The sequence below is a fragment of the Sinocyclocheilus rhinocerous genome, unplaced genomic scaffold, assembly GCF_001515625.1.
Source record: "Sinocyclocheilus rhinocerous isolate Xijiao unplaced genomic scaffold, SAMN03320098_v1.1 scaffold1802, whole genome shotgun sequence".
Taxonomy (NCBI): Eukaryota; Metazoa; Chordata; class Actinopteri; order Cypriniformes; family Cyprinidae; genus Sinocyclocheilus; species Sinocyclocheilus rhinocerous.
In genome coordinates, this window is record NW_015654351.1 from 252033 (window position 1) to 277960 (window position 25928).

The 25928-nt window shown below is 35.0% G+C and overlaps 2 protein-coding genes across 4 annotated transcripts in view; one reads left to right on the forward strand and one right to left on the reverse strand.

Annotated features, from left to right (window-relative positions):
* Nucleotides 1–2395, forward strand: part of LOC107716999 (ceramide kinase-like protein) — a 60553-nt gene extending 58158 nt beyond the window's left edge. The window contains exons 12-14 of one of the 2 annotated variants that reach the window (XM_016523641.1): nucleotides 993–1062; nucleotides 1510–1633; nucleotides 2144–2395. In XM_016523641.1, coding sequence (XP_016379127.1) covers nucleotides 993–1062; nucleotides 1510–1633; nucleotides 2144–2225 — 276 coding nt within the window. In that variant the 3' untranslated portion in view covers nucleotides 2226–2395. The remainder of the gene's footprint in view (nucleotides 1–992; nucleotides 1063–1509; nucleotides 1634–2143) is intronic. The other variant, XM_016523640.1, reaches the window with a different exon arrangement.
* Nucleotides 2396–2842: 447 nt separating this feature from the next.
* LOC107717001 (integrin alpha-4-like) lies at nucleotides 2843–25459 on the reverse strand. 2 transcript variants are annotated; one of them, XM_016523644.1, is made up of 22 exons: nucleotides 25383–25459; nucleotides 24796–24858; nucleotides 24574–24711; nucleotides 23327–23435; nucleotides 21397–21491; nucleotides 20425–20515; nucleotides 18041–18086; nucleotides 16841–16995; nucleotides 15816–15970; nucleotides 10667–10819; nucleotides 10468–10544; nucleotides 8666–8813; nucleotides 8442–8540; nucleotides 8292–8368; nucleotides 7666–7755; nucleotides 7482–7569; nucleotides 7278–7385; nucleotides 6071–6196; nucleotides 5864–5989; nucleotides 5647–5745; nucleotides 5436–5555; nucleotides 2843–4333 (listed from the first exon to the last, which is right to left on the reverse strand). In XM_016523644.1, the coding sequence occupies exons 1-22, from the start codon at nucleotides 25392–25394 to the stop codon at nucleotides 4247–4249; spliced, it is 2262 nt and encodes a 753-aa protein (XP_016379130.1). In that variant the 5' UTR covers nucleotides 25395–25459; the 3' UTR covers nucleotides 2843–4246. The 2 variants fall into 2 exon arrangements, with proteins under 2 accessions (XP_016379130.1, XP_016379129.1); XM_016523643.1 differs by having other exon boundaries at nucleotides 24992–25449.
* Nucleotides 25460–25928: the final 469 nt, after the last annotated feature.

Sequence of the window (25928 nt, forward strand, 5' to 3'; positions counted from 1 at the left end):
ATTGCATATATATATATTATATATATATATATATATATGAAAAAGCAAAAAATGCAATACAATAATGAAAATCTAACAAAAAAATCTTCACTGAAATTAATAGGGTTTTCAAAAACAACACAAACTCAAATGTAAAACATCGTTGCACATTATGGTAATCAGAATTTAGGGGGAATTTTGTTTAATTGGCATGGAATTAAATTTTATAAAGCAAAAACACTTAATGTTTCTAAATATAGGCTCCATTTTCTTTATGCAAAAAGTAATTTCCTATCATTCGGGGGTGGAATGTGACCTGGACATGTTTTTTTTTGAGAGATTTACAGTCAAATCAATTTGCGTGTGAACTCATCACCCACTAAGACACCGAACAGGAACATTCCTGTAGTTGATGCACATTGTCTGGGTCAAGCTTTACATCATGACTGCTGTGAGGATTTGGGTCAGAGCCAGTATTATTCCACCAAAACACTAGGGTTAATATACATACTTTACATTTAGTACATTTACATTAAGTAAATGGTACTCACATAAGACCTCTGCACTGAAGAATTATAATGACTGCTAAGCCATTTATCTAATTAAGAATTTGATGGACATACCTGGTGATCTGAATAAAAGGACATACGATGTGTTGGACTGAAAGGCCAGTCCTGGCCTGGTTCTGTATCCAGGCTCACTCCAGGTCACACACACAGGACTGAGGTGAGCCGATGAGGATCAGCTGTTCATCACTGCCTCCTTGTGGACCTAAAGTAAACTACAGCCTCAAATAAAACCAGTTCAAAAAATAAACCATGCAAAACAATAAAATAAATAAAAATAATGCAGTACAGTAAAATGTACTGTAGTGCATTATTAGAATCTAATACACTATTTTTTTATATATATATATATATATTATATATGATATGTATATACGTATATATTTTTCCTTAAGGTTTGGTAATTGCCAAAAACATTAAATGAGATTGTTATTTATCCCTCTGCAGTTTGGATTCTCGTTTATTGAGACACACACCGTAAAGGCTGTGAAGCTGCGGCCACGCTCTCAGGGAAGTTGTGCTGACGACGTCTCAGAGGAGAACGAGGAGTGTGATTCAAAAACCATGCCCATCATCTCCTCTGATAATATTGTGTTTAAAATATAACACAATATTAACTTCTTATTTACTGAACTGTTGTATAAAATCACATTTAAACTCGTGATATTCGGGACAAAATCAGAACTCGTCTGATATTGCTCTCGCTGCTGGTGTGATATCGCTTATCGTATGATATATAAATATGAGACAAAAACTCATACAGGGGCATTTTGCACCAATATCTTGAATTTTAGGGCATAACTGCATATATGGAGTTGTTGCCCTGCATCATATTTGTGTCAACCATATGAAATATAACGTACAGATTTGGGGGTGGGGCTAGTGCATTAACTGCTTTAATCGCGTTATTTTTACTAATTAAAAACTAATTTAATTAATTAATTAATTAAAACTAATTAATTAGACGATGTCTCAGAGGAGAACGAGGAGTGTGATTCAAAAACCATGCCCATCATCTCCTCTGAAGGAACATACCCCTGGAACATTGATGGAGATCTCTTGGAGGTCCCATCTGAACTCCTGATAAGGTACAATGTCAGTCAAACACAAATGTACAGCAGTAATCCATTAGAGGACTGTGATTTCAGTGTTTCTGACTCGAAAACGGACTCATAACCATGGAAAAATCACTGTAATACAGTTGCAAATACAGCAATATCATAAAAGACAAATATTCAATGTCCTAAAAGTATTACAAAACTAGCCCAAGTCAGAATTTTCCATTTCAAAACACTGAATAAGTCCCATCCCTGTTTATTTGCAAAACAGTAGTCAAGATAGCCACTGTATACTTGCAGAAGCTGAACTTCAGATGACCTGTGTGTAAGCACAGGCCGTGTTGTTTGAAGACACGGCAAACATTATATGAGCAGAACTTGATTAAAAAAATCTCAATTCAATTTTAAAGCTGCAGAAAGAGTGACAGAAGAATAAACAGAACAGTGTTGAGCTTCTAAGAAAAAGGGAGGGACGTGTGCGTATATCAGATAAATCCTTGTAAATGTTTAAATGTCCTGACAGCTCTGTTTATTTTCCAGAGTTCACCCGCAGCTCCTCACACTTTTTGGAGCAGACATGGAGGAGGCGGAGGAGTCGCCGGTTAAATGCAGCTGTATCTGAACACACACAACCACATTAAAGATAGAGCTACGAGAAACTGAAAGAACAAACTGCACAGAGCAAAGCTTTAACATTTATATAGAACATTTTATGACAGAGCAAAAACATATGACACGTAGTACATTCCAGTGCATACAAATTTAAATTAAACCATTTTTTTTTTTTTACAAATTTGTATCATTTTTAAAGACAGGAAATAAAATGAAAACATGAACTTATTACAAATACTGATTTAAAAAAAAAATAATAATGTGCTTTTTTGTACACCATTCCCTGAACAGTAGAGACTTGTTTTTCTTTCTTTTTTTTCTCTTTGTATATTTTATATAAAAAGCACTGACAAGCAACCCATCCAATGTGGCTTCCCAAATCTAAAGATTATATCACACATTTTTAGCTTTGAATTTTTTGATTCATACACCAACACACTCTTTTGACCAGGCCCAAGCAAAACCAGCTGACTTTTCCATATTTTATGCATTTGTTTTGGGGATTTGTAAAATAATTTATAAATGTTTTATAATCTAGAAAAAAAATATAGAAATTATGTGTTGTTTCTAAAATGTTTTATTAATAATAATAATATTACAATTATATATTTGTTCAGTTTAGTTCATAATTTTGTTGTTTGTTTGAATATTTAGGAAAAACTGTATTCATAAAATGTCAGTACGTTTTAGTTTTTGTTTCTTATAACAGCACCAAAAATCATTTTGCATATGATGACACATTTGACATGATAATCAGTTTTGGGAAATTCAATTTAATTGAAAAAATACAAAAACGAACTTTCTCTGTAATTGTATAGATTTTTTTCTCTCTCAAATTTGTCCTATTTTTTATCTATTAAAAAAATTACTCAGTGCTGATGTTTTCAATTATAACCTTAAATATATATTGCATTGAACATTTGAATTTTGCCGAGAGCTTTCTGCACGTGCGGATTCGCTATGGACCTGCATATGAGTGAGCGGTAATGGTGCTTTGTATATTTGTGGATTTCATGTCCTATAAATGAACACACACACACTCTTAAGCAATGGCTGGGAGCCAGACACATGCCAATCCTGTCACTCTTCTGTAGCGCAGTAATAGACACACAACAGCAGCCTCCTTTGCCCCGTTTCCATGGCACCCAGCCAGAGCACACAGCAAACACTCGCTCCTTCCATCTGGCGTCTCAGTTAAACTTCTAACTAGTGAACTCAGCAGCGAGAGTTTGGGAGGAGAGAGAGAATGCATGTCATTTCCTCCTTTTTTGCAAGAAGAACCGATACTGCAGTGATGCAAAGGTGTGAAAACCCCTATCGCAGCAATGTTCTGCTTCGGAAAGGGTGATGGAAAGTGCCAGAAAATCCTGGGTCACCTCTGTGGAGGGTATACTAACTTGCGGGCGTAAAAGAGCGAGCCTCTCTTCAGATAAACACAGGAATAACCTTAGTAAGAAAAGCTACAGCAGTGCAATTTCTACTCTACAGCAGGCCATCAGCCAATATGTTCAGTGATCATAGGCAAACCTGTGATGAAACACTTAGGCTCCGTTCCAAAACCTAGTGAGCTGCCTTGCTGTCTACAGCCTAAATAGGCAGCTGTTAAGGCAGAATCCGAACTCAAATAGCACCTTATAAATTGTAACGCTGCCTTAAAATTTGGTCACGCTTCCTACCTTGAGGAACCGCCTCCAAAGTAATGCTGCCTACATAGGTTGCTCACTAGGTTTTGGAACAGAGCCGTAACGTTCTGTAGCGACAGTACATTCTGAATCCTTTTCTCCCTTGGCACAGTCCCGGAGCGATTCATTGAGCTCATGTAGTATGTTCCATTCTCTAAAGTGCATTGGCTTCATCCTGCTGACAGAAAATGCAGATTCTTTTGACAGTCTTTGTACTCTTCATCGCTTTGTGATGAATGTTCTCAGCCATTACGGTCATTAGTCCAGCTCTTGGTGACAACAGAGCAGTAGTCCTTCATGGCTTGTCCCTTCCATTCTGATTGGTTTTGTTTGTGGTGTAAATCCCATATTATGACACGCTCTCTTTCTTAGGTACATAGTCCCAACTGTCCTGGTCAAACTTCTCCTCCTTCAACTTCCGCTCAAAGAATCCAAGCTAATAAAAGCAAGAGATTGCATGATTGTCAATGAGCAAAAGTATGTCTCAATTTCAAACCCAACAAGTTAGATTTTTTACTCTTTGCTGATTTATTTGCTTAGTAGGGTACTAATTGCTAGATTGACTGAATGACTGTTCAGTCTTAATTAACAACCGTATGTAATCGTACTGGATTAGAACTGGTTCACGTTTACCAGAAACCAATCAGACAAGTTTCTTAACTACATTCTTGCATTGAAAAACAGCTAGACGGAGCATAGTGGAATTAAAGAGATTTCAAAGTGTTTTTAAAAACGAAACTTGATACTTAAAATTGCAACACTCATGGCACAAAACATTGAAAAACATAAGCAGAATGCATCAATGTGCACATATGTAACCCTGGACCACAAAACCAGTCTTAAGTCGCTGGGGTATATTTGTAGCAATAGCCAAAAATACATTGTATGGGTCAAAATTATTGATTTTTCTTTTATGCCAAAAATCATTAGGATATTAAGTAAAGATCATGTTCCATGAAGATATTTTGTAAATTTCCTACTGTAAATATATTAAAACTTAATTTTTGATTAGTAATATGCATTGCTAAGAACGTCATTTGGACAACTTTAAAGGCGATTTTCTCAATATTTTTATTTTTTTGCATCCTCAGATTCCAGATTTTCAAATAGTTGTATCTCGGCCAAATATTGTCCTATCCTAACAAAGCATACATCAATGGAAATCTTATTTATTCAGCAAAAATTTACCCTTATGACTGGTTTTGTGGTCCAGGGTCACATATTAGAAATTTGACTGTATTTTTTTATTTTCATTATTGAAGATAGTTTTTTTTTTTTTTTTTTTAGAAGAGCACTGCTTTGATGGGTTATACATCCTTTACCACAAACTTTTACCATGGTAAAGCCCAGCATGCTGTTAAACCCTCTACGAGATGGTGTATCTCTAAAAAAAAGTCATTTCTTCAGATATTTCAGGTCTAGCTTTAGTGAAATTTGTGAACAATTCCTATGTTCTTAATTCCTATGAGTCTTCCTAAGAGTCTTGCATTAGAATATGACATTAAGTCACACTTGAGAAAGTGTCATATGATACATACCTTCCAGAGGGCAAGGACAAGCAGTGCTAAAATCATCAGTCCAACGATCAGACTGGATACTATTAGAAAAATCTGCACAGCCATCACAGGCTTATTGCTGTACAGAGCCTCCAAGGACACCTGAAACATTTCAAACATTCAAGTTTAACAAAAACCTGTAAATGCAGCATCTCATCATGTATTTCTGGCATTAGAGATCCAGACTACTTACTCTAGCAGAAACGTCGTCCTGAAGTAGGATGGTGTCGGCATCCTTCACTGGTGAAATAAGGTCAATCATGCCACGTACCATCATGACAGCGTGTCTGCCCTGTAGGAAATATACATGTATAAGGTCATGTGTTTTAGTTGTACAATTCAGGTAATCCATCTGTCAAACAATGGTTGATTGGGCCATATTATTCTTCTCATCTCTAACAAATACTCACTGGACTCATCTGGAGAACCCTGGGGTTGAGCTCCACTTCCATAGTGATGGTAACTTCCTTTCCAACCTCCAGGTCACCGAAGTGACACTCCACCATCCTGCAGGTCTTATCTTCAGGACCACAGAACTGCAGAACAACAGAGCGTGAGACCTTCTCATAGCATTTACACTAAACACACCAGAACTCAATACTATGACTATTATTTACCATGATGCGCTTGCTTTTTGGGGAGAAAAAGAATACAAGTTCTTGAATAAAGGAAGCTTCTGGGATGTCACAGTCATCAATAATCTGTACTGAATTGTTCCTCTGGAAGCAATGCCCAAGAGTTGTCTGCAAGACAAAAAAACAACTTTAGTTTAAGTAAAGAAAAAGATGTGTACATATAGATGTATGGCATAGCTAAGTTATAGGCACTGTTAGGAATAGTTTGTGTGTTTCTTCTGTGAATAAAGCCAGAGATGTCTGGCAGAATGTCTGAACTTCTGATGTCTGATTGTGATTTATAATACCAAGCTCCGAAAGAATAATAAAACACCATAAATTATTTAATTAATAATAAAGTGCTATATCTGATGCCTTAAGTTGAACAACGGCTCTGTGTGAGGAACAGATGAAATTTAATCCAGTGTCTACTAATAATCTTCCAGATTTAGAGTTTTTCAAACTTGACATGTCATGATTTGTCACATGACATACCATGACCAATTCAATTTGGCTTCAAAGATGTCAAATATGCCATGAAATACTAAAGCGGACTCATTTTTAACGATCTTATACCATAAATCGCCATCCATTTTCATTCTACTTTCATTGTTTCAAAAGCAGAAGCACAAACATTCTGACTAACATCTCATTTTGTGAAAGAAATGTGGATGGAATGACATGACAGTGAATATAAATAAAGACTATTTAAATTTTGGGGTGAACTATTCCTTTAAAATACTGTATATAATATACAGTACACCAGTTAAGATTTACTGTTTTTTTTATATCATTATTATTTTTTTAACAAGTCTCTTATGCTCAACCAGGCTGTGTTTAATTGATCAAAGATACAGTGAAAACAGTAATATTGTGAAGTATTACAATTTAAAATATGTTTCTCTTTTAATATACTTTAAAATGTAATTAATTCCTGTGATGGCAAAGCTAAATTTTCCCGTCTTTAGTGTCACATGATCTTGATTTGGTTCTCAAGAATCATTTATTATTATTATCAATGTTGAAAATATGCTTAATATTTTTGTTCAGTATTATTGGATGAATAGAAAGTTAATTTGTAACAATATCAATGTCTTTACTGTCACATCTGATCATTTTAAGGCATCCTTGCTGAATAAAAGCATTCATTTCATTCATTCCGAAACAATCTTACTGACCCCAAATGCATAATTGCATATGTAAATCTCACCTGTAAATCGGTGATCCTGATTAGCTGGTATTTGTATGGCACCAGCATCAGAGGCAAGCCGATCTTTAGTCTCGCATCACAAGCTTTACTAGGACCCATATTCATCACCTGCAAAGTTAATAGACATTGTAACGAAACAAATCATGTCAAATGATTCATTAGTGCTTAATGACACTGTTGTCTGTCTGATGAGCGCTAAAATACCTTGTACGTATAATTGAACTTCTCAGGATAGCAGTCGACCGGCACCGACTCTTGTTCTCCAATCAGAAATGAAGTCGGAGAGACAAATCTGCAGAGGAGAGATGAAGAGAAGCGTCCTGTAATTTGGCCTGTTATTCTTCCGACATCTACGGATTCACATTCATTAGCAAAACAGACAACTTACCCGTGAACATTGAGGTCAACTGCATATCTCAAGGGCAACTTAAGAACAGCCACATTGTCGTGCTGAAGATCTGTGTTCTCAAAGTTCTCGCTGAAAAACACACATTAGATTGGTTTACATTCACTATTAAGGAAACATACAATAGCAACAAAAATTAACTGGCCAATGGTTCTTAAAAAGGTGAAGTTAGTTCCGAGGAAAGCTCTAGCAGCATTTATTTGCAGACGACACTTAGTTTGATAGTGCCCTATCTAATGAAACTTCGTGTTAAGTGCAGTTTAAGTGTCCAAATGCTTTTTGGGGTCATTGTATATGTAATATACTAATATATACTAATATACCCTGAGATTTCATTATAGGAACTCATTACATAGGCTATGTAGGCATCCATCTTTAGATCCACAGTTTTTCTTGTTTCTAACAGTAACACTGAAAGCACACAAAACCTTTGAGCGTGCTGTTTAATGCCTTTGTCTTTTGCGTTCTGATGTCAATTTACAACCATAAGCAGTGGCGAGATGCTCTCCACAAATGTTTACATTTGGCTCAGATGTCTTTGTATTTGTGTAAACCATCCTTTGTAATGAATTCCTCAGATCTAGGGCCGAGATCTCTAGATCTCTCACCTCGTCGCATTGATGTTAATGCTAAGGTTTCCAGCGCTGCTGTTCTGCATCACATCCAATAAAAAGGTGATGTTGATCTGGAAGAAAGCAAAGAGATGTTTATATTCCAACAAGCAAACTCGTGCATCTTCCATTGCTAAAGACATTTACCTTTGAGAAAGGGGGGATGTATAAATTCCCAACATTGCAGTCCAGTCCAATGGCCACTTTATTCTCCTCTGCGATTTCACAGCTGATGTATTTATCTTCCTGAAATAATATCACAAATAGTAAAGCACATCAAAGGCAAGATCGAAGTGAAGTGCATCAGAAATACATAGAGCTAAAAGCTGGCTGTCAGATATCGAAGACAAAACCAACCAAAATTAAACTACCTCCAGCACTTTGATGAAATGCAGGTTGCTGGGAAACCTCAGGTAAAGTTTGGGTAGAAAAGCATCATCTCCGATGTTGACCAGTGTGGTGTTTAACATGATGCTTTTTCCATTACCCAGGGCAAAGTATGGCATGTTCCTGTAGGACCTGTTGGGAAAACAGTTAGTTAAAACATAAATTAAGCATTTTTATTCATTTTATAAATGAAGCATTTTAATCCATTGTTTAGTTTGTATAATTCTTAACTCAGAGTGAAGAAAAGATTCGGAAAAAAATACAAATAATAATAATAGCTATTATTATTATTATGGTTTAAGCATAATTTTAACCACAGAAAATCTTCAGTATAAAATACCATTCAATGCCTTTTTCTTTTTTGGCACATCTTTTTTACAGCTTTTCAATATTTGAAAAATATTACACAACATTTTAAAAGCTGCCAAATGAAGGAAGAACAATATCAGTTAGAAAAAAAATACACAAGAAAATACATTTTTGGTAATAAAAAAAAAATGTGTAACTTAAAATTAGCATTTTGCAAGATTTATAATTGAATAATAATAGTGTCAAATGATGTGCAAGACAATTAAAAACTTTAATATAAAAATTAAATATGTTGTGGTAACTGTCGCAAAAGCAAAAATTCAGTGTCACTGCAACTGTAATCAGTTCTTTGCAATCAACTCCTCTTTATTTCATCCCATTTTAACATTTTAATTTAAAATAAAAATATACACATTTAAAATATTTGTTCTGATCAATTAACTAAACTGACATAATTATGATCATTGTTTTAAAAAAAAAAATAAATTGTAATAGTTTATGTTCATTTTAGAATATTTGAAAGACTCATTATTGTAGAATTTAATGGGAAAATGTGCCAGTGTTTTTCCTGCATGTGTTTGAGTAGCTTGTGCAGTGAGGGCTCAAGCCTGATGTTTCTCATCTAAAGGCACCAGGTGCATCTGGGAGAGTGACAAGACACTCTCCCCCTCACTCTCTTTCTCTCATACACACACACACACACACGGGCCTTATAAATAATCAGATCATGTATTATCACCAATGGGTGAGGGGGGTCCATAAATTAGTTTGCATACGGCTGCAAACATGATCCAAAATGCTAATGTGCACACTCACGCTTTCGCCTCAATTGGGCGAGTCCAAGAAATGTGATGCATAAAATGCATCGATATAAAGCTTTGGCTACTGAGCATGCTGGTTTAATAGGTGTATTCATGAGGAGAGCAGATAATCTCAAAAGCCCTCCTGTTAGTCACAAACAACACCAGCACAACTAGAACTTGAACTTGAAAAGAAAAACAACTCACGAAAACTACAAGTATTAAAGCTTAAGCTGTTGTATAACAGTGTACAACATGTAATATAGTTGAGTAAATATCCTCATTTTATCCCACAATCAAAAGAAAGAATATTTTTTTCTTATAGAAAATGAGGAGTATTTTTTTTTAGCTTATTTTAGGATTAAGATGTTTTGTATTGTGACATTATAAATGTCTTTTTTTTTCTTTATGACAATTAAACATTTTCCTCCAAAATTACCGTAATGCAAAAAATGTGATTAGCTTTACTGAAATACAGTAATGAAAACCATCATGTCTGAATGCAATTATTTTTTTATGAAACCAGCATAAATTAAATTTAGTACATAAACGACTTCTAAGATATGTACAATTGTAATTTTTGTATCATTTAAATCATATTAAACAACAAACAGAAATTTCTCTGCAATTTCCAAGAGATTCACCCAGTTTGCATAGGATATATGTTGATGACTTACTGTGGTAAAACCAGATGAGCAGAAACCTGCAGGTTGGTCGAACAGTTTTCCCAGGAACAATATCGGGCAAAGATGGTCTACAGAAACATAGAACGATTTCAAGTCAAGACACATTGTGACCTACAATGGGGTTAATAAAGTGGCCACAGAAATTAACCACAATAACAAAACAAAGATTGAGAAATAAAGAAAAACAGACATTGTTTTTCACAACGTTGCCATGCTCATCCTTCTGCTGTAGAATGGGTTTGAGGGAAGGCAAGCCCCCGGAGTCTCTCTGTAGCACGCGGTGCTCTCCAAGTTTATATATCACCTCAAAATGAATGGGTGTGAAGATATCCCGGACGTCTTTCTGCACACATGAGAAATAAAACATATAAACAAGATGTTCTGAAGAAAATGACTGGCGTTTGTCTATCCAAATTTCACCACCACCAATGCAAGGTGTTCCGATACACTCTTAAAAATAAAGATGCTTAAAAGGTTCTTCACAGCGATGCCATAGAAGAACCATTTTTGGTTCCACAAAGAACCATTCAGTCAAAGGTTCTTAAAAGAACCATCTCTTTCTTACCTTTTTATAATCTGAAGAACCTTCTTTTGCCACAAAGAACCTTTTGTGAAACAGAAAGGTTCTTCAGATGTTAAAGGTTCTTTATGGAACCATTTAGACAAAAAAAAGGTTCTTTTATGGCATTGTGAAGCACCTTTATTTTTAAGAGTGTATGGTTGCTAAGGTGTTCAGAGTTTTTTGTTTTCCTTAGGAAATGAATACTTTTATTCAGCAAGGATGCATTCAATTGGTCAAAAGTGACAGTAAAGACATTTATAATGTTACAAATGATTTCTATTTCTAATAATCGTTTCCAAACAGGTTTCCGAATAATTCCTGCTATTTGCCATTTGGTAAAAAAAAACCAAGTTTCAATTTCAAACTGGTTGGGATCAGGGCTCAAGCTTTGGTTATTTCACACGATTCAATTCGTTTCTACTGGTACACTAGTACTGTTCGAAAATCTGGAATCAGTACAATTTATTCATTTATCTTTGGAAGAAAATGAATACTTTTAATTCAGTAATACAGTAAATAAATGTTTGGCATTACAAAATATTTCTTTTTAAAATAAATGCTGTTCTTTTTAACTTTCTACTCAAAGAAATCAGAACAAAAATACATCATGGTATCCAAGCACAAATGTTTCCAACATTGATCATAATTAACCAGCATATTAATATTATTTCTGAAGGATCATGTAACACAGAAGACTGGAGCCATGATGCTGAAAATTCAGCATTGCGTTACAGGAATAAATTACATTTTAAAATATAACAAAATAGAAAACAGATATTTTATATTATAGTAATATTTCACAATATTTCTGTTTTTACTGTATTTTTGAACAAACAAACGCAGCCTTGGTGAACATAAGAGACTTTGTTTAAAAACATCTAAAAATCTTACCAACTCCAAACTTATGCTTGACTACACTTTTGTATTCCTCCCATCTTAATTTTCCTAACCTAAGTGCAGATAATTAATGCAGGTAAGGTTTGCTCTGATGGTCGTCTCTAATTGGGGGCTCAGTGGTTGGGAGTTGTCCTGTGGGGTCTCTCGGGCCTGTATTTAGCTGCAGGGGAGATGTGTGACCGGGGTTTTGGAAAGCTCTTCCATGGCCAGTGTAAATGAGCTGGACTCCAGCCACAACAACAACCTCAGAGAGACGCTAATTTCTGCAGCAAAGGCTAAACTCAAAGTCAACGCTGTGAACTTGTATCCTTTGCTCAGGATGTGGTCGCTGAATTCAGTCGTCCAAATGTGCGCACACGCATCTAGTGTGTCACTGGCACGTCTAATCTCATGGGTACAACCCAGACAGACAAGTGATATTTCAAGGAACCTGTAAAATTATTTTATGAGAAAACTGCTGTGGTTCACCAGGGGTGGTGACAACGGCTTTACATGATCATGAGAAAGACTGGGTGTTTCCTTCACACCTTCATTCAGCTCAAAGTTTATTTCACTCAAAACAAGAACTGAAAATATTGCTTGCCTGATCAAAAATTCAGGCCTGGTACATTTGCAACTCAAAACAACAGCACTTTAATAAGGGTTCCTTTAGTTTTGGGTGGAGAGGTGTTAAATGCAACTCATTCCTTTGTTTGTAAAACAGGCAAAAAGATTGCAGGATGATAGTGCACTGCGGTATTTCAAACCAGAAATGGGAAGCACTTTAATGAATTGTATAATAAATAAACACTACAGTAAAGCTGTCTAAACCACCATTTTGAGGTTGGACTCCTTTTCAAGGTGGAACTTCACTTACAGTACATCTCCATTTATGCATTTGGCAGACATTTTTTATCAAAAGCAACTTACATTGCATTCAAGGTACAGAATACATTTGGTCAAAACCATAGCTACAGGAGCTACAATGTGGATAAAAGTGCCTGCAAAATGCATAAAATGTAAATGTAGATGTCAAATTTCTTCCTGGTACTCTCACTTCAATATCACACTAGCACTTTTAAAACAGGTGCATTTAGAAAAATAATTTACTGGCCTTTCATCGCAATTCAATTATTCTACATGTTTGTTTTTACAAATTGAAGGACAAGACTGAATAGTTTGCTGTGTTAATCAACAGCATAAAGCTTCAGTATTCAAAGCTTAACAATCTTTTACAGACCCCAAGAAATTTATACTAAAGTTTTAAGCCCATCTATATGTCATGTAATAGTAAAAGTGGACAATTTACTTTATACAAAGTATTCAACTGATGATTCATCTTATACTAACAGAAATACACTACTTTTCCAGTGTTTGGGGTCAGTAAGTTTTTTTTATTTTTTAAGAAATCAATAGTTTTATTTAGCAACAATGCATTAAATGGAACAAAAGTGACAGTAAAGACATAAGAGTTACAAAAGGTTTATATTTCAAATAAACTGGCTTCTTTTGAACTTTCTATTCATCGAAGAGCCTTGGAAAACTCTATTGCAGTTTCCACAAAAAATATTAAGCAGCACAACGGTTTTCAACATTAATTATGATGAGAAGATAAAGATTTCTTGAGGAGTAAATCAGCATATCAGAATGATTTCTGAAGGATTATGTGACTGATGAAAAAAAAAAAATCAGCTTTGCCATTACATGAAATAAATCATATTTTAAAATATATCAAAATAGAAAACATTTATTTTAAATTGTAATAATATCTCACAATATTACTGTTTTTGCTGTATTTGTGATCAAATAAATGCAGTCTTGGTTAGCATAAGAGACTTTTTCCAAAACATTTACAACAACATTTTCAACAACATCTCTCTCACCAATATCCCCTGCATATTAGCAAGTAGCAACTGACATAAGACTACTGGCTATTTTTTAAAAATGAACACACCATTCGATACGCCCATCTCAAACTTCCTGTTTCAATAATAAATAGTAAATATGACAAAATATAACAGGGTTCGACAAGCTCCTTCGTCACTTTTCTAAAACACACCACAAGGTGTCCGCCACATCTGCTTTGTGTTCCATTTGTTACTCTTATTGCTCATTAATTAAGCTCTAAAACTACCTCAAATATAGCAGCCTCCTTGTTTGGGTTTGCCTCTGACAGATAACCGCACTTGTTTATGGCCACCGTCTCCATCAGCGGCCATTAATAACAGCGAAGCTATACACAGGCCTCCATTAATTAATGTGTAAAACATGAGCTGGATCAGATGGCCCTGATTACAGGAAGAGACAGAGGGAGAGACATCCAGAGGGGCCCACCAAACACCTGGAACATTCACTCATACTCACAGAGCCATCTATCCGCACTTTATCAACTGTCTAGGTCTCTTTCTGTACCGTCCTCCCCCGCGCCATCCTGCCTGGCTCTTCCTCTTGTTCGCCAGCAGCGACAACCTGCTATCGACTCCAACAAACTATCTGTAAGAGCCTCTTTATCATCCCGGCCTCCTGCGTGGAGTCACGCTGTAAACCTAGAGAGAGAGTCACACCACCTGGGCCTCTCAGAGAGGCTGATTAACTCGAGCATGAAGAGCAGAGTGACGTGGGCGAATCACAGCTGTGAAGTCCACTGGCTACAGTCTGAGTCAGCACTTTCGTATAGAGTATTTAAGTTTGGGACACACAACAGGGGCCGATCTAAGAAAACATCAAGGCACATCTGGCTTTTTATATGAATTTCATCCATACACTGAAATGAAAAGGGATTTTCATTCCTGTACTCAATCTATATGACCAAATATCAGTTAAATGTTTCATACTAGTGAACGGTAAAAGAACGGCAACATAATAAATGGTATAAATTAACTATAAGAAAAAAATGTTGACCCTCAGTGATGCAAGTAACAAAGCAAAAATCAAATTCATCAAAGACAAAAATCTAAGGAGCCCCGCACATGGAATGCAGGAAAAAATAGTAGGCTAAATCGCGTGCACGATTTACTATTTAGTTCACTCGATTTATAAATTGTGTGCACGATTTACTAATTCGTTCCCTCGATTTGCTAAATCGTTCGCTCGATTTGCTAAATCGGTCGAGGGAACGAAATAGTAATCGTTTGCACGTTTTAGTACATCGAGGGAACGAATTAGCAAATCGAGGGAACGAAATAGTAATCGTGTGCACGTTTTAGTACATCGAGGGAACGAATTAGCAAATCGAGGGAACGAAATAGTAAACTTGTGCACGTTTTGGTACATCGAGGGAACGAATTAGCAAATCGAGGGAACGAAGTAGCAATCGTGTGCACGTTTTAGTACATCGAGGGAACGAATTAGTAAATCGTGCGCACAATTTATTTATTTTTTCTTGCATGTCATGTGCGGGGCTCCGTAAAAATCTAAATCTAAGACATACAATCAACTGAGGAAAACATGTCCTACAACTTGCACATGTTCGAATCACTTTAACCTTCAGAACTCTTTATCTAATAAGATCCTTAATGTTTATATATTCTGTATGAACATGCAATATGCAAGTATTATCAACCAAACGTATAAACCATCCTTGTTAACTAAAATATTGCTGAAATGAAATATAAATATTAGATAAAAAGACTCAGAATAAGTGCTAAAATGACAAACTAAAATAAAAAATAAATTAAAGCTAAATGGAAACATGAAAAGTTCATTTAAAAAAAAGCACATCAAACAACAAAATTTCTAAATCCAAAAAACAGTGTCAGGGTAACTTCTAAAACAAACAAAATTATGAATCTGCCTTTGTCATAAAATGTACAGTAATTTGTTTAAGACTAAAGTCATAATATGACAGTGTTAAAAGTAACATCCCCCAACACAGGTAATGAACATAAACAGAGTCTCGCACCTTCATGAAGGCCTGATGGGTGGCACAAGTGAGCTGCTCATGCTTGGCCTTCACTCTGCCGGCTGTAACATTGGATGTGCCGTTTCCACTGAAATAAAATCGGGAAGGGAAGCCATCTTTGTGGTGAACATCAGCTGTTATGTTGTACTTCAGCTCTGCACAGGAAGAATATGGCATTCAGAGACAAACTTACAGTTAGGCAAAGACAACCTGTTAAAGACAACCTGTTTCTCTTTAATGAAGGCTAATCATTACAAATAAATGAAAAAGTGGCATCAGGGCAAAAACAGTACAACTAATAATATAAAATGGATAGATTTGATTATGAATTCAGATTGGATGAGCTACAGTCAAAGCCGTTATGATGTTCCTGTGTGACTGTTAACAACGAAACTAAACCGTTCTACTCTTGTTTGGGACATCCCGCTCTTTATTATCTCACTTTTAAATAACACATACAGCAGTCCTGTAAACTGACAGATATACTGTATCAATCTACTGTTATATAAACGCTATAGCAAAATCTCTGGGTGGCACATTTCTGCTGTCGCTACTTCATATCAGTTTCAAGATTATGAGTATTGGTCATCAAGCACGGCTCTGTTGTTTACTATTTGGACAGAGAGCGTCGATCTATCAGTGAAGGCAGGCCTTGACACACACCCTGAGCCCTCTAACCACCACAACAAAAGAGGGGATGTGGGGCCGAGATAAAGAGCTGGGAAAGATGTCTGAAACACAGCGAACTGCCACTGCCTTCAGCACGTGCTGATAAGACCAGCCAACACACAACCTCTCGCAAACAAAGAGCTCGAGCCCAAAACGTTCATCCTTGAATATCAGAGGTCACTTCACATCGTATCTAAAAAGTCAGATTGCACTGCAGGAAGTTGCAAAATGGTCTTGTATCCCTGTAGGGTTTTATTGAACAAATACTGTTAATTTGGAGGGAATTTTAAGTCAAAAGTACAGTTTTCAAACACTTTTTAAATTAAGATTATGTTCAATGGGTATTACGGTCTTACCTATATTTCCTGGGATTTGTTTCCCTCCGACTCTAAAGCACACCTTAACTTTGACACATACAGCAGGAAGACCGTTTTCAGTGCACTGGGCTATGGACCGGTTCAAGCTCTCAGGCAGCAACATGACAGCATCCACCTTCACTACTGGACGCGTCCTGAAACAACCAGAGTTATTGGGTTAGTTGTCTGGTCAAAAAATTACCACGGGAGGCCAGGTCTATCCAGAGAATTTGTCATACATATTGTGATTAATTATAGGTATATTTTTTCATTGTATTTTTAAAAAAATAACTTTATCTTTTCAATTTAAAGTGTTGGTAACACATTACTTGAAGCCTTTATGCATAATGCATTACAAAAGTAGTTTTAATGCATTAATTATACCTTGTAATGCACCTTATAATGCATTATATTATCTCATGAATAATTGTAACCACAGTTAATACATTATAACACCATCAATTTATTGTTACACTATGCATTTTAAATTTGGTTATAATTATTTACAACAAGATATAATGTATTACAACGCACATTATGAATAATTATATTGCATTATACCCTTTAATAACCCTTTATAATGCATTGCACAAAAAGGCTTGAAGGAAAGTGTTACCAAAATGTTTCATTTTTTGTTTTTGATCAAATTTAGTTGACGAATTAAGTTAGTATATAGTTAGTTAGTATAAAGATTTTTAATTGCAGGTTCCCATTATGACAGCTTATCCCATACAATAACATCCCATGCCTGCTGAAGAGACTTTTCTCCATTTCAAAACAGTGAAATTGTTTGAAATGTAATGTTTTTTTTAAAGACTTAAACAAAACAGTCTCTGTGAATAATATTCATTTGGGATAAAAAAAATGTGACAACTAGCCCCAGTCTCTATTATAGCTAGGCCTGCTATGGAATACGCTACATAATATGTAGATCTTTTTGCATTTTCCACACTGATTTTAGAAGATAATTTACAGAATTCTATGGAATGTACTTAAATGTGCTAAATAGAGTTCTATAGTCTTACTGGTAACTGAAAACATCATAAAATTAGCTTAAGTAAACTTTAGGAGTGGAAGATGTATAGAATTGAATGATGGGCATTCACATTCAGTTATGCAGAAATAAATTCCTATAGACAATACCAAATCTTAAAAGTTGCCAAAGCAAATGTGTGTGAAAAACTCATCTGCTGTTTTTACCTGAACACCACAGCTGAGTCTGACAGGAAAGCTCCCACTGCAACATCTGGGTGAGAACATACAATTCCCATAAAACATACCTGACTTGGTTATTCTTTCACACATTCCTAACTCACAAGTGCACTAATATTCTTTAAAATATTCAACATTTCTATAAACAAGGCCTCAGTCACAAAAAAAAAAAAAACTGTCATACTACATTTAACTTGGGGAGTGGCTACTAGTTCTAAATAAATAGGGTTAATTTGCATCTTTAATTTTGTGTTAAATGTTTAATGTCGTTTGGCACTTAAAGGGGTCATGAACTGAGAAATCAAAATTCCCTTGATCTTTTGGCCTACAAGAGGTCACTGTACTATAAAAACATCCTGTAAGTTTCAGAACTCAAAACTTTCTCGTTAGTCTAAAAACAGCTTATATTGAAGCTAGACTGCCAAAACGACAGACTGTGGAATGTACCACTCTATGACATAATAGTGTGGCTAAACACCACCTCCACAGAAGAAGATCAACGCCTTCTTCTACATCGCTGCCTCTTTAGCCCCGCTTACCGATTCACACATATAGTGTAAATAACAAGATGCGCAAACGCGAAAAAAATCTAACGATATAGATCGCTCCGAAGAGTGGATGAACTTTATTTTTATTGACATTCCAGACAGTGTCAGTAAGAACTTGGTCCTTTGTTCATGTCATTTTACCACAGATTCGCTTACAAACAAGGCTCAATTCAACGCGGGATTTTCAGAAAGATTAAAACTAAACTAAATGTCGCACCACACAAGTGCGAGTAACTGTTTTTATTACGTGATCACTATTGCTTTGTCTGTTATTACAGATCGTTTGATATATACTGAGTATGTATGCGTTTTTTACCTAAATCACAGCAGCATCCCTCTATGAAGGATGTAGGCTGCCGAACATACTCAAGTGTTAGCCAATCACAGCAGTGGGCGTTTACTTCCGAGTCTACAATCTGCCACGCCTATTCAAACAGAGTGTTCAGATGAGGGGGGTCAAAAGAGAACAGAAAATAACCTATTACTTCTAAATTATTATGTTTTTATGTAAAAATCTTGATAACATTATAAGTGGACCTCAGAGAACAGTACAAAATAATTAAAAAGGCAGTTCATGACCCCTTTAAATCAAATAGCGAGCCAGAAAATTGGTTGCATAACGAAATGGAAGCTCAAGTTGAGCACATCGTATTGTGGGATACAGTATTCCACACACTGTGCTCGAATTGCATAATTGAGAAAAAGTAGTAGGCTAGGTAATCGGGGTATTTCATTCATACAGAAGATCTGCATACTGTTCACAGTATACATACTACTACTTTCTTTCAAAACAGTATGTAGTACTTGTCCATTCTGGTACTGTGCATATTTTTCTGCCTTCAAAAAGACAAGAAGAACAAGAAGTTCTGACACATCTGAGAAAAAAAAAATTGTGTCAGCTTTATTTTGAGTCTCTTTTAGATTTGTGATACATATTCAGGAAGTACATCAACAGCTGACACCCACAGCATAACTGATCAAAAATGGTGATCTGAAAACATGTCGCACCATGTCATTTCCTCTAAAGAGGTTTTATAATATGGCCATGTTCACACACTAGCTTGCTGCTCTTCATTTGTGCATGCAGAGTTTGGTTGTTTACGGAACGAGAAACCACATTTGACTAGTGAATTGTGACCACATTTACATTAAATACAAGTAGTGTGCACAGAACTGAACAACTATATGTCAAGGCAGTAACACCACTCTCTTAGACACTAATACTTTGTCTGAGATCTAATTCGCGATACATCATGTCAAAAATAGCTAATACCAAACAGGTACACTACCCTTCAAAGATTGGGGAAAGTAAGATTTTACTTAATGTTTTAAAGAAGTCTCTTACACAAAAATACAGTAAAAACAGTAATATTGTGAAATATTATTACAATTTAAAATAACTATTTTCTCTTTTAATATATTTTAAATTGTAATTTATTCCTGCGATGCAAAGCTGAGTTTTCAGCAGCCATTACTCCAGTTTTTAGTGTCACAGGATCCTTCAGAAATCAGTCTAATATGCCTAATGTTAAAAAAAGCTTAATATTTCAATATACAGTGCTGTTTAACTATGATACTTTTTCAGGATTCTTTCAGGAAATATCTCAAAAGAACACCATTTATTTAAAAGAAATATTTTGTAAGATTATAAATGTCTTTTCTGTCAATTTAAAAAAATGCATACATTCTGAATAAAAGTATTAATTTCTTAAAAAAAAATAAAATACTGCTGACCCCAAACTTTTGAAAGTAGTGTAGGTTGAACATGCTTCCTGTTACCAGAGGAAACATATGCTATTCATGTTTTTGTGCTAAAAGCGTTACCTGGGTAATTGTTGCTATCAACATCAACTCCTCCAGACACTGATTGGCCAAACATCCTGAAGTTGTCGCCCAACAAAGAGCCCGTTATTCTCTGCATCGAAGAAAGCACAAAGACAGCATTCAGAAGATATTTAGATTCAAAATTTGACATATTAAATGCCAATGGAGTTGTACTGTACTCCAAGAGACATGCAAATCATCTTATTTATGGACGTTCTTACATCTATTTCAAGAGATCCCATGTTAATATAATACTTAAACGGGAGGAAGGTAAACTGATTTAGCAATCCATAATGGAGAGCTACATAACTAGAAATATAAAGGGAAAAATTTGTCAAATGAGAAATGTAAACATTGTTTTTGGCTAATTTAAATGCCCATGCTCTCTGGAATACTTGATTTTGAATGGTCAGTGACAGTTTATTTTGCAATAATGACTAGATGAATGCATATTATAGCTTTTTTTTTTTTTTACTTTGCAGACACTTTTATTGAGTGACTTACATTTAAGTTTTACATTTAATTAGTTTGTGTAACATTGCAATCAAACCCATGACCTTTGACATTGCTAGCATCATGCTCTACAATTTCTGGAAAACCACAGCACTGTTACAAGGCCACAAGAGCTGCTGCTGATCACTACAAACATCCTGTATGTAATCATTTTGGCCTGAAGTTAATATAATTAGATGAAGTTCTTCCTAAACATTTGTTTGTATAACTGGATTCTCATGATTTGGATTTGTTCTGATCACTGCTTGAAACTACACATGGAGAGAGAGGGATTTTAGGAAATTACTGCAATTAGACTGAACGCTTAGTACTCCAGTGTGGAAGAGAGAAGAAGAAAGACTCAAAACAATAGGGCTGTTTGCACAGGATGGGGAGGACTGCTCAGGTCTGACCTTTCCCGCCTCCGTTTCATTCTTCCCTGCCCATAATATCAGCATAAACAGCAGCTGGGGAACGTACTTGAGAGAAACTCTGTGCAATACCACTTCTCCTCCCATTGTAGATATATATAGCACCATGCAGATCGTCCTCCTGAGGGGCTCCGATGGCCACATCTGAAACACAAGCACTGTTGCGTTAGCTTTGTTCCAAAACCTAGTGTTCAGTCTAATTAGACAACATTTTAAGAGTGTTGCAAAACGTAGGAAGCATAGATGAGCAACCTTTTAAGGTATAGCATTAGCATTCAAAAGATTTTTAAAATGTTTTTGAAAAAAGTCTCACCAAGGCTGCATCTATTGGATAAAAATATAGTAAAAACAGCAATACTGAAAAATATCATTGCATTTTTTTTTTTTTTTAAATACTGTTTTGTATTTTAATATAATTTGTATGTATTCCTGTGATGACAAAGCTCAATTTTCAACAGCCATTACTCCGGTCTTCAGTGTTACACGATCCTTTAGAAATCATTCTAATATGCTGATTTGGAATTTAAAAATTATTAAGAAGAAAAATTATTATAAATGTTGTGGAAATAGTAAAACAATTGTTTCAGGATTCTTTTATGAATATAAAGTTATAAAAAAACAGCACATATTTGAAATCTTTTGAATGTCTTTACTGTCACTTTTTATCAATTTAATGCATCCTTGCTTAATACAAATATTCATTTATTTAAAAACAAATTACTATTCCCAAATTTTGGAATGGTACTGTACATTATTTTGGTCAAATTCTAACGTAGCATTGCATATATTATATAATATACATATGTGATCCTGGACCACAAAACCAGTCATAAGGCTCAATTTTTGAAATTAATATTTATTCATCATCAAGAGGTTTCCATTGATGTATGGTTTGTTAGGACAGGTACAACTATTTGAATATCTGTAATCTAAATATTGAGAAAATTGCCTTTAAAGTTGTCCAAATGAAGTTCTTAGCCATGCATATTACTAAACAAAAATTAAGTTTTGATACATTTACGGTAGGAAATTTACAAAATATCTTCATGGAACATGATCTTTACTTAATATCCTAATGATTTTTGGTGTAAAAGAAAAATCGATAATTTTGATCCATACAGTGTATTGTTGGCTATTGCTTCAAATATACCTGACCTGTGCTACTTATGATTGGTTTTGTGGTCCAGGGTCACATATGATATATTATTCATAAAAAGGCATTCCCATAAAGCAATGCAAGCTCAGTGACAGCATTCATTTCAGAGAAATCATTACAAATATACATAAAATGCATGCAATACTGACAAGAACTGATAGACTGTTATGCCCAATACTTTGTGTGCTAGATATTTTTAGGTTTATTAGAACAGATATTAGAACAGATGTTTTCTCAGAAGATAGCTGTCATGACATTAAACATTATTTATATAATAATTTATGCTGACGCACTGGCACTAGTCAGTAACAATGTGACGCTGTGACAATAAGGTGCAAGTTTAATTATGTGTGAGCAGGCATGTTTCACTCTTTTAACAGCTGTTTTACTGTGGTCCATTATAGTAGATGTGTGATTGTTCTTTCTAACCATGCTCTGTCTGTAAACCACACCTACCGCTCTACAGAGAATTATCAAGATCATCTTCAAATCTGATTCAGAGATGAACAAATATCTAGCCATGAAACCACTCTAATGTGAAGATGGGGTTTCTATGACAGGAGACAGGCTTTGAAATATAAAGAAGATACAAAACGAGGAAGTGAAACATTGAGGTTTACCATCAAACCTTGCTTGAGGAAAAAAACAAACCCTTACAAGTACCACTTACAGCAAAATACAGCAAAACATGATACCGTAAAATTTTAGTACACTTGGCTAGTCAAATAAAGCAATTCAGCATGAGAAACGTACAAAACTGAAGTGGTTTATAAAGGATCCATACTCAAACATTGATGTGTCAGGCAGACATACAGTACTGTACCTGGATATCCGTCATCATCAATATCACCAAGGTTCATGATGGTTTCTCCAAAACGTGCTGCGTAAGAGTCACTTCCAACTAACTCAAAGTCTGCCTCTTTCAATTTAGCCTGAGAAAGAGACACAGTGATACTCAAGTTCAAGTTCAAGTTCAGTTTTATTTCTAGAGCACATTTAAGCACGAAACAAGGCCGACCAAAGTGCTGCACAACATACAATAATATATAACAAGGAGAAGATCAGTAAACAAACAGAAACAATTCAAAATCCATACAACAACAAAAGCAGATTAAAACAATTCAAAGGCACATATTACTACATGTTAAAAGCCAGAGAGAAAAGATGTGTTTTAAGATATGACTTGAGGATATCTTGATACTGAGGATATTTTCAAGAGAAGCATGGTGTTAATTGTTAGAAGCAGATACACAATTGACCACAGCTGGCCAAACTGTTTTTGTGCTTCAACTGTGACCAGAAAATGTGCAAACTATGGTTTGAGTTATCATAAAACAACACAGTAAATGGTGATAGTCAAGCAGTCATATGTGAAGTGTTAAAAGCATGGTGCTTTTTGGAGTAGGTGGTTAATTTTTGACATTATGGGAAAAGGAAACCTGTTCTATTTATATGGCCTTGGTGGTCACAATCAAAACCAGAATACATACGTCTACACTGAACAAACACAATAAGATAAAACAGTTCTAAATATGCAGATGTGATTTCATCAAATGCATTACAATGGAACTCGTACCATTCTAAAATTACCAATATAGTTAGGAATAAATGGGTGCATTGCATCAAACCCATCAAGAACACAAACTGGTCATATTCCACCCCAAAAGCTTTATGGTTTAAAAAACTAAGCACATTTTCTCATCATCCCTTTACATCATTTTTAGAGATGCAAATTTTCTAAATGTATATATATTTACAAAAAAGGTAGTATTTGATGTAATGTTTTTAATTGATGCTGATTTACATATAAAACAATAAAATAATATTGATTTATTTATTATTTATTATTTTATTTATTTTTTATGCATGATTATGTTTAGGTCCAAAATTATTTTATGTGTGTATGTGTATACACAAAATTAATTTTAAAAGTACTTTTGGTGGTCCTAAAAACAAACAAACAAAACATTATTTTATTGCTTTTATTTTTAGGGTAAACTATTTTTTGTGAGATTAACCCATAGGTATGTATCAAAACATAATTAAATATATATCATGTCACTGTCTCACCTCTCCCTGGTTTATGTAGACATGAACACGTCCCTCCTCCCTCACTGAGCTGAACATAGGAGCCCCAACCAGCAGATCGGACAGTCCGTCTGCATTCAGGTCAACAGCACATACACTAGCTCCATAATAAGAGCCAAGCTGTAAACAGGAGCAAACATCACTATTGTGTTCATTCAGCAGGAACATGCCCTAGGAACACTTCAAATTCTTGAAATTTCTTACCTCCTTGCCTTTGGTTTTGGCAACGATTTTCAAAGTGTTACCCTCAATCCTGAATATGTAGGCCTGGGGTAAAAGAAAACACAGGAATATGGGAAATGGGAACTATAACACACAGCAGCCTACCAATGGATTGTATATGCTGGTGAATGAAATACATTTTCGTATAGTTTCAACACAAATATGAATGGTAGCTCACTGATAAGTTTTTTTCCAGTCTCTGTTTCTTTGGTAAAATCATCAGACACCATAACGTTACTCACAAAACTCATAAACACTGCAAACTCAGCACATCTGCAAATAAAAACCTACTTCCTCTTCCGCACAGATGGAAGAAGAGTTCAGTTTAACCGTTTTACCGTTCGCAACTGCCTACAGAGTATAGATGTCAAGAGGGTCTCATATCTAATTCCATTAATGCACAACTACTGATATTCAGTATAGTGTATTCTGAAGATTGCTATTAAGCTATAAAAACCTACAGGCTGTGTCAAACAGTCTAACCAAACTAGAGAACTGTGACATTCAAAATGTGGTCTGTTCTAATAATCAGATGAGGTTGGTGGTGGTGGTGTTAACCCTTACTTTACCAGTCTGTTCATGCTGGGGAGCACCACCCACTATCTCAGTGCTTTGAGGATCTAGAAAGTGTCCAGCACTAACAGCATAACCTGATGGGAAGAAAACCATACATTGTGGTAAAATGTCCCAACTGCCCATTCAAAGTCCACAAAAACACTGTAAAAATGGTAAAAAAAAAAAAAAAAAGGGGAAAAAGATAAAAGTCCTAATCTTCCTAATCTACAGAGTTATTATGGTTAACTAAAATGTGAAATAAAATAAACATTAACTGAAATAAAACAAAATATACAAATTGTATTGAATATAAAAATATTTATATTTTATTTCAGCTTGCCAATTCAACATTTCTTATTTTCATGTAGTTTAACTTGATGAACTAAAAAACTACATTTTAAATAAAAAAAACAATATAGACATATTTAAAAAATAATAATATAAATGACAAAAAACACAAAAAATTACTAAAACTTTCAATTTAAAATGAAAATGGAAAATATAAAATTGAAAGTAATTCAAATTATTCATAAACATTGACTGATACTAATCAGTGATAC

Excerpts from the sequence above, each read along its gene's own strand:
- LOC107717001 (XM_016523643.1), bottom strand. The coding sequence starts at position 25,033 with ATGATTTTACCAAAGAAACAGAGACTGGAAAAAAACTTATCA. Across the intron at positions 15,971-16,840 it reads ACAAATCCCAGGAAATATAG|AGCTGAAGTACAACATAACA; the intron begins GTAAGACCGTAA and ends CTTCCTGTGCAG. Across the intron at positions 8,369-8,441 it reads ACATCCCCCCTTTCTCAAAG|ATCAACATCACCTTTTTATT; the intron begins GTAAATGTCTTT and ends GCTTTCTTCCAG.